The sequence below is a fragment of the Stegastes partitus genome, unplaced genomic scaffold (assembly GCF_000690725.1).
Source record: "Stegastes partitus isolate 25-593 unplaced genomic scaffold, Stegastes_partitus-1.0.2 Scaffold1478, whole genome shotgun sequence".
NCBI classification, from domain to species: domain Eukaryota; kingdom Metazoa; phylum Chordata; class Actinopteri; family Pomacentridae; genus Stegastes; species Stegastes partitus.
In genome coordinates, this window is record NW_007579209.1 from 129,699 (window position 1) to 141,688 (window position 11,990).

At 43.4% G+C, this 11,990-nt stretch overlaps 1 protein-coding gene across 1 annotated transcript; it reads right to left on the reverse strand.

Moving 5' to 3' along the window:
• Window positions 1-286: 286 nt before the first annotated feature.
• Window positions 287-10,359, reverse strand: ccdc92ba (coiled-coil domain containing 92Ba). Its single transcript, XM_008299904.1, has 3 exons — window positions 10,227-10,359; window positions 5,962-6,009; window positions 287-2,254 (listed from the first exon to the last, which is right to left on the reverse strand). The coding sequence occupies exons 1-3, from the start codon at window positions 10,357-10,359 to the stop codon at window positions 1,542-1,544; spliced, it is 894 nt and encodes a 297-aa protein (XP_008298126.1). The 3' UTR covers window positions 287-1,541.
• Window positions 10,360-11,990: the final 1,631 nt, after the last annotated feature.

An 11,990-nucleotide genomic window follows, 5' to 3' on the forward strand; every position in this document is an offset into this window, starting at 1 on the left:
ACCCAATGAAGCGTAGAGCCCGGCCGATATATTGGTTGGCTGACATTGCTGATATTCGCCTTTCATAAATATATTGTTGTCAATATATATGTTGTCCAAAAAGATGATTGTTGTAATTTGTACAATCACATTGTTTGTCCAGCAGAGCACTTAAGCTCCATTGTTTGCAATCTTCATATTGCTGCAGCACATGTAGCAGAGTACATATCACAACTGGGTAGATGGTGGTGCTGAGTCAAGTGGTGTCTTCATGGTAAATTGCTGACTAGTTTATGAACAACATTGCTGGAAAGGTAATCAACAATATTTACTTTTCAATATCACTGTTACATATATAAAAAGTATTAGCCAACATAATGATATCACTATTTCTTACTCCCTAAAATCAGTATCGGTCGGGCTCTAATGCAGTGCATAATACTGATGAGAAAATCTATGCTGTGCACCTCTAAAGCTGTCAGTAATGACGAGATGATGATGATGATGTTTCAAAAACTGTGTTTACTGCTACTATGTACCATTGAGTAAACAATTCAGTGCATATGCTATAAGGAGAAGTGAAAGAAATGAGCAAGACAGTTATTTCAGAAGCAGCCCGACTGTTGTGCATCCTGGCTCAGTGGCAAAGCTTCCTGAGACACCTAAAGGGACCGTAATAACCGTTATTGTCATTATCTGCTGCGAAGAAGGTCTACCTCACCAGGGAAAGCTAACTGAAGCTTTATTATTGTCGCTACGAGCACTTAGTACCTTGCACAGTGATTTTAAAACTGCTGACCAGCCTGTTGTGCCCTCAAACATTGTTTCTTGTCGCACTGCCCTCTGTTGTTGCGGCCTCGGTTCACTGTCGCAGAGATAAACAACTCCAGAGTGGACACCTCCCAGCCAGGCAGACAAGTATCTTCTGTGGATAAGGTGTAAAATATGATATATGAACCTAGTATGTAGCAGTGTGGTGTTTAGTGATCATGGATTTTTAAAAAAAAGAAATTAAAAAAAGAAAGAATTGCAAGTTACTGTTTCTATTCTGTTCTATTTAAAGAAAGGGGAAACATACTTTGATCAATAGTTTTCTGGAAGTGTCCACCATCTCATATATTTTCAGCTGTGACTCAGTCGGTGGCCACACAAACGTTTGGCCACATGGTCTGATTTACGGTTGGCCTTGAAAGCTCACAGTTGTTTGGGTCACCCAACTGGGCTTGGAGTCCACTTTAAACTCACTATAAATCAAAAGGGGCCTACTTGGAAAACAGGCCCCGCAGTATACAGAGCGCTCAACAGCAGTGTAAACAGACCCTCCTCATTTCAAAGACGGACTTAAAGTGACACTGACTTCTGCTTAGCAAGTTATTTAAGGTTATATCAAAGTCCATTAAAAAAAAAAAAAAAAAAAAAAACTGTCTGTTGTAAGTGTAATATCATTAATAACTAAAATCAGCCTCAGTATCAATTCAGTCAAGGTGCAGAACAGTTAACAGCATTAACAGTCTGACAGGAGAGAATCATACAGTAGTTAAAAGCACACGTCGAAGTAGTTATTAATCTGCCTTCGTCTCAGCAGCAGGGGGCGCTGCTGCTGAAGACACCAGTCTGGCAGCTTCATCCTTGGGCTCCACTGGCCCTTCTCCACCTCCCTCCTCCTCATTTTCCTTCTCCAGGCCCAGCGGAGGTTGTCTCTGAGCGTGCCTGGAGCGAGCTCTGTGCCTCCGAGGGTGGAGGAAGAGCGCGGGGTCGGGCATGGCCGTGGGCTCTGCAGGACCCATCACTTTCTCTATGGGCACACACTCCCGGGCGCGCTCCACTCTCGAGGATGCCCTGACGCTCTTCCGCTTGGGTTTAACCACGGGGGAGGAAGGAGAGGCTTCGGACAGCATCTGTGAAGAAACAGAGTTCTGCTCGGCACTATACTGGGCCCCCTGACTATTGGCTCTGGCGAGGAGTCCCTGCCTCTGCTGCATCCGCTGGTGGTGCAGTTTCTGCCTGGCAGCATGCAGCTGGAAGGAGAGGTACGCTGCTGCCTCCGTTTGCTTCTGCAGCTCTGTGTTGAGGACGGTCGAGCAGTGGCTGCGGCGCTTCAACTCCTCCAGAAAGTGGCGCTCCTTTTCCTTGAGATTGGCTCTGAGGGCTCCCACCAGAGCCCCTTTGTGAGTGAGCTCCTTACGAAGCTCTCCTAAGGTGCACTCCTGCTCCGCCAGACGGTTCTCCACATCCCGACAGTGGGCCTCCAGGAGCTCCTCTTCCTCCTGCAATTCTGACAGATCAGAAATTCAAGTGTTAACTATAATAGAATTACATGTATGTAATGTGCTCACATATATGATAAAGGGTTAACAATTTGCAAGTTCCAAGCAGTTTCTGGGCGTTTTTGGTTGGTATTCCACTTTCACTCACTGTGGCTCATTTTTTACGTCTTGAACAACTATGGAAACAACCATAGCTACAAGTAGAGAGAACTACAAAATGTTCAATTTCTTTGATTATTTTCCAAAAAATTTTAAAATCAACATGTCCAACATTTTTCTAAGAGTCAACAGTTGTTACCGATACTGGAAAAAATGGCGTGTCTACATACTATAGATATTTTTCCTATCTGCTCTGCGTAAACACAGCCTGCAGTTCAGCCGAGTTCAGCTGAAAGTCACTTAATTTTCATCATGCTGGTCACAGCTGAGTCAATCACAGCTTCACGGTTACGCCAAGGAATGCAGAATTTTTAGTTTTGTACAGAATCTGATTTACACAAGCTGTTCATTTCTGGAGTATTTTTTAATGACTTTGAGAATAAACAGATTTTTTTCCTGAAATATTACAATTTTAAGATTAGATTTGGTTAAGTGTTCTGCTTCCAACACAGTTTATTAGTTCGAAGACTCTCAGAAAGTTGAACATCCAACAGTTTTTTTTTCTGTTTTTACAGTTTTCTGGCTCTGATAAATAGTGTAATTATAGTGATATTTTAAAGATAAAGCTGCTGGAGGGTCTGAGGTTCAGAAGGTTAAGTACAGTAACTTGAACACTCTTCCCACAGCTGCTTAGATGCACACCAAACACACAGCACACACACACTAATGGAAATATAGTGAACTGTAACAAAGAGTCAATGTACTTGTCTTGCCTATACAAGCGAAGCTAAGCTTTTGTTTGGTCTCAGCAGCTCTAATCCTCAGCACATATGTTCACAGAAGCACAACTCAGAGATTGTCCAGATCATATTTTGGTTGGGATCCGATGAAAGCGGTTAACAGGACCAAGAGTGACAATCTGGAAAATCACCAGTTTCCTTTCAGAGTCCCGTGAGGATAATCTATGAGCCAGAAAATGACACAGCGTCTTCAAAGCTGGTCGAGACAGTTGTTGGAAGTGACACACATATGGGAAGAGTAATCTCCATCTCAGTCTCCAGCTGACAGAGTATACCAGTGCTGGATGATATTTAAATCTTTATTCTTCATGACCATATGTTAGGATTTAAAGAAATGTGGCTTCTAAATCAACTCAATTTGTAGAGAGAAAAAGAGAGAGAGAAAAGAAAAATCTCCAAACCAAGGCACTCCTCAGATTAAAATGTCTTTATTATATTGACATATTCTAACTGGAGAGTTAAAAAGATGTCCAGGCACAGCACTACGCCCCGAAGAAGGCACGGGCTGCTACACAGAGGCATCTTTTTAACAGTTCAGTGAGGACACGTCAATACAATCAAGACATTTTAGTCTGAGGAGTGCCTTGGTTTGGAGATTTTTCCTTTCTCCCTCTTTTTAGCTACTGAGATATTTCCATCGACACAAATGTGCACCCGAATAAAATAAGAAAGCCTTTCAGTTAAAAATCATGACCGGGATTTTCCATTCCTTACAAACATGCAAGAAACACTGGCTTTGTGAAGATTATAATGTTAGATTCCCATTCACACTTAGATAGATTTGAATGTATGTTCATTTTTGAAGCTCCTTTTTAGAGCTATTAGGGAAAAGAGAAGCTGGATTTATTTGCACTCAAACGGTAAATTAACAATCAAAATTTCTGTCGATCAACTAAATTCCACTGATTTTCCTCCTCCTGCAAGTTGCGGTTTCACATCATACAGTAAGATGTCAGTTGCTTTGTCGGATTATTATTCTTGTCCATACTGGGGAGAATATTGAGGTTACCATGATACTTGTTATTTTTAATATCAGCCTTTCATGTACTGTCATGCGCTCTGCCGCGAGCAGGCTGACTGATGCTCGTGTGCAGTATTTATGTGCAAGTGGGTGGAGCAGAGAAAGGCAGAGGGAAACAGACAGTACAGATAGCTAAAACCTGCTTTACTTCTTAACAGCGAGGCACAGTTACAGCTGCGGCATAAGCCCTTGTATAAAAGCCTGCTATTCAGTACATTCCCTCATTAAAATAGATCCTGCCATGCCATTAACTAGCAGAGACACAGTATCACTCCCAACAGAGCCACTACTTGAGGCCTTCTCTCCGACTGAATGTCTCTGCCAAGGTCAGATTTAACGCTGCTTATTGGTCTTCCTTTTTTCTTTTTTTCTTTGCCACTGTAGACAACCTTTCTGCTCTTTCATTCCAGTAAAATTCCCCGGAGAAGAGGCAACTACAAAACGAAAAGCCCTGAGTCAGTGCAGTAACCTCCGGGCTGACTGAGCTGGCGGTGGGAGATTATGTCCACAGAGGCTGGAACTGACCCTTCTGCTTATAGAAATGAGTCTGGATTTCTGTGGTATGAGAATCCTAAACGGTGATGGGAGGTTTAGCGAGTAAAACCTGGAATCCACATTAGGCTTCAGTAGTCATAGGGTTCTGCACATATTGATAAAAGCTTTGAGTCTGAGGTTAAAGCTGCTGCTTCGTATTACTTTATAGTCTCAGTTTGCTCAATTTTCCCCCTCTTATCATCCTTTTGCTTCTTATTTCCCAAATCCTCTCGTTTTCTACCTCTGTCTTCCAGGATGGACCCTCCGAGGACTGATAACTATCAGGTTTTCTGTCGCCCGTCGCCACACCCACGTTGAGCTCATACGCTAACTATAGACTACCTAATGTGATCTTCATATCCTTCCATACCCCCTACCCTCCTCCGTGTCTGCAGCCGAACCGCATTCTGCCGCCTCGTCTTCTCCCTTTAATCGCCGTGCTCTCTACCTCTCATTACGTCTCTCCTTCCACCTCTCCCTCTGTCTTTTCCTGGCTCTACATCTCTCTCAGCAAACTCTGTAAGTGGACACCCCCGCCGGGACCTCGAGGAAAAACGAGAGCAGGAGGAAGAAAAAGAGGATGGATCAATTTGTCAGGGAGGGGGGAGGGAGGGAGAACAGAGGGCTGTGCTGTATTGATGGTTTTTGAGGGGGGGTGGGGGGGAATAACCTGTCCTGGAAAAAGAGATGGGATCTAATGGCTGAGTAATGCAGCCAAGCACGACTCCTCCTTTACTCTCTACGAGCGCACACACATTTATACAGCCTCGTGATCGCTCTTGCTCTGGTCTGTCTCTAATTCGCTGTGACAAAATGGTGCCTATCTCCGCATCCAGCCACGAGCCAAACACGTCTCTGCAGCTGTGTTCATATCTTGACAGAGAGCCCACATATTGCTGTTCTTTTCACGCAGGAAAATCGCACAAATACGCGGAAACATAGGTGCACCCCTGACGTGGCTTGTGTATGGTTCGTTAAGAGGCTTTCCCCTCCTCCTCGTGGGTGAGGCGATGATGTGAGATAGGGAGGCGTGGGTGAGAAGAGGGAGCTGACAGGGATCTGTCTCCTGGGGGATGGGAGGGTGAAAGGACACAGGCTCGGAGAAATGCTCAACTGGGGGTTGAGGTCGAGTGCGGTGAGGACGAACTAGCTGCGAGAGACGTCAACACGCGACTGTCTTTGCGCATTTGGAGCTGAGGAAGGCAACAAAAATCCAAGAGGAACAAATACAGATGGATGTGCGTTAGAGGACGTAACCTACCGATCTGACTCCTGCCCGGAGGCTTCACCTTCAGCTCGCTTGTCAACTCTGAAAAAAAAACACGAGAGAAAGACAGAGAGAAAGTGAAAGAAATCGCATAGTTAGAGAATAAATACAGACAGCGCTGGAGAGTCTTATTAAGGCTGCATGCTGACATTTTCTGTTTGCAGTTGCTGGTTAACATAACAGATGCTCGATGCAGTTTCTAGCACATTTCCAGCGCGCTCATGCATAATTTATGACACAAAATCTGAAACTTTACATCAAAGACTGTGTGCCGGAGACTTACGTCCTGTTACTGTCTGGAGGAAAAAAACTTTCTTTACTGTAGAGATGTAGTAACTCTATTAGCATTTCTCACTTAAATCAATATGTATTTAACAGAAAACTGGTCACTTTGCAGCATAATGAAGAAGAAATGCAAACAAATGGAAACCCCCAAAAAAGCTGAGTAAAGTGCTGAATGGTGCATTTAAGAAAACATCCAATGAAGCTAAATAACTCCTTTGCTGGGCATTATTTGAGAATCATTTTAAATAAAAGGTGCAGTTATATACTTGCAAAGGGGATGTATGGTTTTATTTTTTAGTCATATCAGGTAAGAACAAGTTTAAAGTCTGCAGTGTATCTGACTGTGCTATTTGAGCCCCTTATGAATAATGCTATAATCTGTGAGATGGCTTTTATGTCTTGCATTAGTGAATGGCCTTTGAATCCATTTCACTTGGCCATACAAAAACAGACAGATTAGAGGGACTGGACACTCAGCAGCTTGTCTGCCTGAACTCTGGACGACAGAATTATTTCGATCAAAGCTGTTATTGAATTGCTTTTTTTTTTGCAGCAGCAGCGTAGGAAGAAGCACTCGTGGTGAAGCATGGTTGAAGCGACATGAAAATATCAAAAAATCTTGGCATTTTTAGAGGAACTTTTCATATGATTTCTTCTCATTTTTGAGAATATCACAACTGATATTTGGTGCTCAGTCACTGGTGTTGGACTATATTTCAGCAGAGTATCTGGAGGAGGAGGTTTGGGGGGGGGTTGCAGACTGCTGGTCATGTCTGGCCTGTCAATCATCTCGTTCATTCAGAGTTGCCTGACTGCAGCAGGAAAATCCTCACATTCTGGTTTTTCGGTGCACATTTCGACGCAGCGATGGGTATCACAACCAGAAATGTGTCTTTTTTCAATCACATATTCACATAATTTGGACTTAAAAATAAGGGAATTAGCATCATTCTCTCAAGTAACTCGTGTTTAACCCTTATTTAAGCTCATAAGTCAGCTCAGCTAGAGAGCTTACTGAAGCGTGCTTATATTAAGACACATGATTGGATATGTCTCACCAATTATGAGCAGGGAACTTTTCTTAAGGGAATATTTGGAACATTAAAAGACGATCTACATCACATGTGTTGCTGACTCCCAGTCTTTCTTCTCCTCTTGCTTTCCCTGTCACACCCTTTCTTCTTCCCTCTGCAGTCAGCATAACACACCCACCCATGCAGCTGGCATGAAGAGAGAGAGAGAGCGAGACAGAGTGGGTGGAGAGGGGAGAAGGGAGGAAGGAAGGAAGAAGAGGGGCATAGAGGAACCCCTGACAGGCAAATCCAGCCAGACAGACTCTCTGATTGCTGCTTTGGTACTCAGCTGTGACCGGCAAATTAGGGAGACCTCTAGAGCCCCTGTTTTCTAGTTAGTATCCTCATTCCCAATTGCCAGGAGCCTTTTTAATGAAGTTAATTTAACCACAGAAAAAAAATATTTCTCGAAACGACGGTCAAACAGTGAAAACGAGTCACTCGGCAAATTGCAACATGCAGTGTGTGTGTGTTTGTGTAATGCTTTGTAGGTCAGGCTTATCTCCTGCAGCCGAACTGAGCATTCAAGGTTTTTTTTTTTGTTTCATCGACTCAACCTTGAACGCTGCAAAGATATCTTTGAAGGGCAAACACACACATGTGCGAGCCCCTAACTGATTCCTAAGACACACAATAAACACATTAAGTCACATAAAAGGGGCCAATTTCAAAAATTGATTTCGCTCGTAGTTCAAGGAGACTGAGGCGTAAGTGCCTTTATGCTGATGAGGAAACTCCAAGAGTTCAGAACAATAAAAAAAAGAGGTCAGCAGTACAAAGGCAGAACTAATATGCACGGCAACAGCATCAGTTCAACCTTGCAGTACCCTTCCAGGCTACGTATTAGCGAGCTGGCAGTAAACACATATCACACCTGCTAACTGCATTAGCCTATCTGCATCCAGCTTTACAGCCATTATTCAGACGTTTCTACACCAAAAACAGTTCTGGAACTGACAGAAGCATTGCAAGTTACAGAAGTTATGGTCAGGACAGAGTGCTAAATACTGGATTTAAGTTTGTTTTTTTTCCAACCAACTACAATTTGTTCACGTTTCTCTTTAAATCCGGCAATAACAACTATTTTTTGTTCTTATTTCAATGACTTTTTTCTCAAAAATGTGTCTTCTACAAGCCAACATCGACATAAACAAAACAGCAGGCTATCAAAAACTACAGCTCCACCTACAATTCGGTTCCCTTTGCACACTGGAAAAATTATTTGATCTTACTTTGCCTTTAAAAGATACTGGCCTGAAAAACCTCTAAACAGATTTTCCACTCTGGCACAAGGACAACGTAAGAAGCTTTAAAGATGCTCAGCAGAAAGAGAAGATGGTCTTGTGTGTTTTTTAGTGACATAATTATGTCCCTGCAACCCCACAGAAACCTCAGAGGAATGTAGAAGTTAAAGGCGAAGTCAGCGGCGGAACAAAACGGAGAGCAGACTAGTGACACCACCAGGAAGAGGATGTATTTGTGTGCATGAGTTCTGGAGAATAAATAAATATATTTGTTGCGCCTGAGGAAATGCCGCAACTAATTTTTATACCACAAACTGCTGCGTTTTTGGAGGGTTGGCCATATTTTGTGCAGTTTCCTTGCACCAGACAAATCACAGGCACAAAACTGCAGCTCCAAAAACTCCCAAACAGTCTGTAGGAACACCGTGCGGGCTGCCATCTGCATTTACAGTGGGAGGCCAGCATAGAGACAAGTGAATAGGTGGAAACTCTCGCTCTGTTGGTGGTGTCACCACCACACACAGCTGCACTGACCAGATGTGATTGTGCAGCACAAAATGATGGAGGGGGTTGTTTTGAACACAACTGGTCACACTGGCTCTGAGCCAAAGACTCTTTCTTTCCACCTCTCTCCTACACCCTCCCCCCCTCCGCTGCATTTGTGCACCACAATCCCCTTCATATGGATTACTAAAGCTATAGGTTGTATGGATTAAACATGATGGATATGTTTGCACGCATTTTCCTAAAGGGCGTATTATGATAAGTAAATATGGTTCTGTTGGTTTTTATTTTGTCCGGAGAAAAATCTGTTCAAACACTCCCAAGTTTTTGGGTTTAGTTTTTGGATTTTAGGTTAGAATTAACATGTTTAGGTTTGTGTGTGTGTGCGCGTGTGTGTGTGTCCTCTTGCATGCTTGATTAAATGGATGGCATATCCATTAGGCCCCACAGAGGAAATGATGTAATCTACAGGAATTGTAGGATGACATCACCATGTAGCCATTGTCTTGCATTGACTGATAGTACAGACACACATTACACACATGTCCTCTTAAAATTAAACACAGCAGTTCAAAGAAAGTGATTAAAACCAGTAAAATTGTTTCTCAAGGCTCTACCTGGATAAAATCAGAAGAACATCTGGGTGTTGGATTATATTAAGCTGAAAAATTCATTTAAAAAAGGGCTATTGGACTGTTTTCTTCCCAATTCCCCATCAAGCCTGTTATTCAAAATCTTAGTAAATCCTTTTTCTCTGAGGATAAAGGGTCAGCGAGAGGGGTCCTGTCTGACTTATAAAGAGCCACAACAGCTAAAAAGAAATCGCAAGCAAAGCTAAAGGAGGATTAGTCAAAGGGATCCTTCACTTACTCAGTGGAGCTGAAACGATAAGTCGGTTATTGACAGAAAAACGTGTTCTGATAAGCAATGAATCAAAGCAAAATGATCTGATTTGTAAGGATTTGTTGCTTCCTTCATCATATGGGACAGTAAACTGATTATCTCTGGACACAGAATTTGAAGACTCAGACTCAAATTTGACATTTCATGGACTAAACAGTTGCAGCCCTACAGTTTTCAGACACAACTCATAAAGTCAGTTGTGAGAACAATCTTTTTGAAGTGTCTGATCCTTGGCTTTGTGTCCCCTCACCTGAGCATCGCTTCTGCAGGGACAGGATCTCCAGGTGGAGGCCGTGGAGCAAAGTGAGGTGCTCCTGCCTCAGGAACACCACGCTCCTCTCCACACTCTCTATCTGCCGAGACAGGCTGTTCTCATCCCCCATGGCTGAGTCTGGAGACAGAGGGAGGAGAACCAGAAAGGAAGAGGAGGCTGATTGATTTTGTGTTTACTCCAGCAGCAGCAGCAGCAGCAGCAGCATCCATCTATTATCAACATTTAAAAAAAATAAATTATAACTTCATATCACACTGTGAAGCTGCTAAACTTTCTCTGCTTGTGTCAGCCACAAAAAAAAAGAAGCTGTGAATTGAGGTCATGCTGGAGCAGCTATAAATAAGGTATTGATGAGGAGAGAAAGCAACAGAAAATGAGAAACCACGTCAAGATGCAGTGAAATCGACACAAGGTTTGCATTAGATAATAATCGACGAGTGTTACCTTTAAATTGAGGTTGAAATTGAAGAGATTTGATTCGCAAGCGTTATAAAAACGTCCTCCGTTCCGCGCATGCTGGCCTCCAGAGCTGCTCCAAATCCCGTCGGCTGCGGCAGTCACCCAAACACATCTTATCTGGAGCGTTAAAGTGCTTTTCAGCAGCATGTGACGCCGTTTGATTAGAGGAGGAAGAGGCTGGATGGCTGCGCACAAATGCAAAACCAGCAGCACCGTGCATGGCACCGCGCTCCTCTGGCACAGACGCTCCTTCCTCCCGCAACATCTGCGTCCAGCATCAGCGGGGAGATGATGCTTTCAGAGCCGTCGATACGAAAAGCCCGCGGGGGGAAAGTGCGCAGTCCATTTTTTTTTCTCTCTTTTTTTTTTTAACATGCGCACCTTTTCTTGCTCGCCCACCGACTGAGGCTCCGGGCTGCTGGATGAGCTGGGAAATGATGAAAACAAGCCATCGTGATGAGAACACGCGAGAACATCGTACGACAGAGTCAGTAGTCAGCTGATTGGAGGACTGAGCGTCGACGCTGTGGAGGATCGATACGGATCTGGTGGGAGTACAAAGGAAAACTCTGAAGTTTAACGTGTGGTTGGGAAATTACAATAATGAATCTCAAACCACGTGATCAGAAAATTTTAAATCCTACTTATTGCAAATCTGACAAGTTATACATCTTAACGCTCTGTACATTAATAATGGTGCGATTCCAGCACCACGGACAGAGTCTGCTGCAGTGGTTCTCAACATGCGGGGTGCGGACCTCACAGGGCCTTATGGTAACTGTCCACAGGGGCATTTCCGAAAATTGGAGGCTTGATGCTCTTCAAAACAGAATTGGTCCCCAACAGTCACTCAAACATTGGCTGCATCTGATTGGACAAAGCTTCACTCTTCTGCATCTGATTGGACTAAACATAACTCCTCTGCTACAAACGCGAGCAACATGGCGGTTTACTTTGAATCTTTTTCTTTTACTCCGGAAACAATGTGTTTCTTAAAACACAAGAAGCAAGGAATAAGCTATGCAGTTATTGAATCTGCCCTCATTTTAAATTATCAGTGGTTCATTTAAAAGTTTTATGAAATTTTCGCAAGGCCTCAGACCCCAGCTTGACACCCCTCATTTGCATGAAGTACCAGAGACTTCAGCTTTATGCAAATGAGGAGTGGGCAATGCTACCTCCCCGACTTGTGGAACGCACTACATCGCTATCACAATGCAATGCAGCGTGTTTTACGTAGACAATGTACAATAATGGTACATGTCCACAAGATCCGTTTCC

Excerpts from the sequence above, each read along its gene's own strand:
- ccdc92ba (XM_008299904.1), bottom strand. The coding sequence starts at position 10,359 with ATGGGGGATGAGAACAGCCTGTCTCGGCAGATAGAGAGTGTGGAGAGG. Across the intron at positions 6,010-10,226 it reads CCTGCAGAAGCGATGCTCAG|AGTTGACAAGCGAGCTGAAG; the intron begins GTGAGGGGACAC and ends TTTTTTTTTCAG. Across the intron at positions 2,255-5,961 it reads TCCGGGCAGGAGTCAGATCG|AATTGCAGGAGGAAGAGGAG; the intron begins GTAGGTTACGTC and ends CTGATCTGTCAG.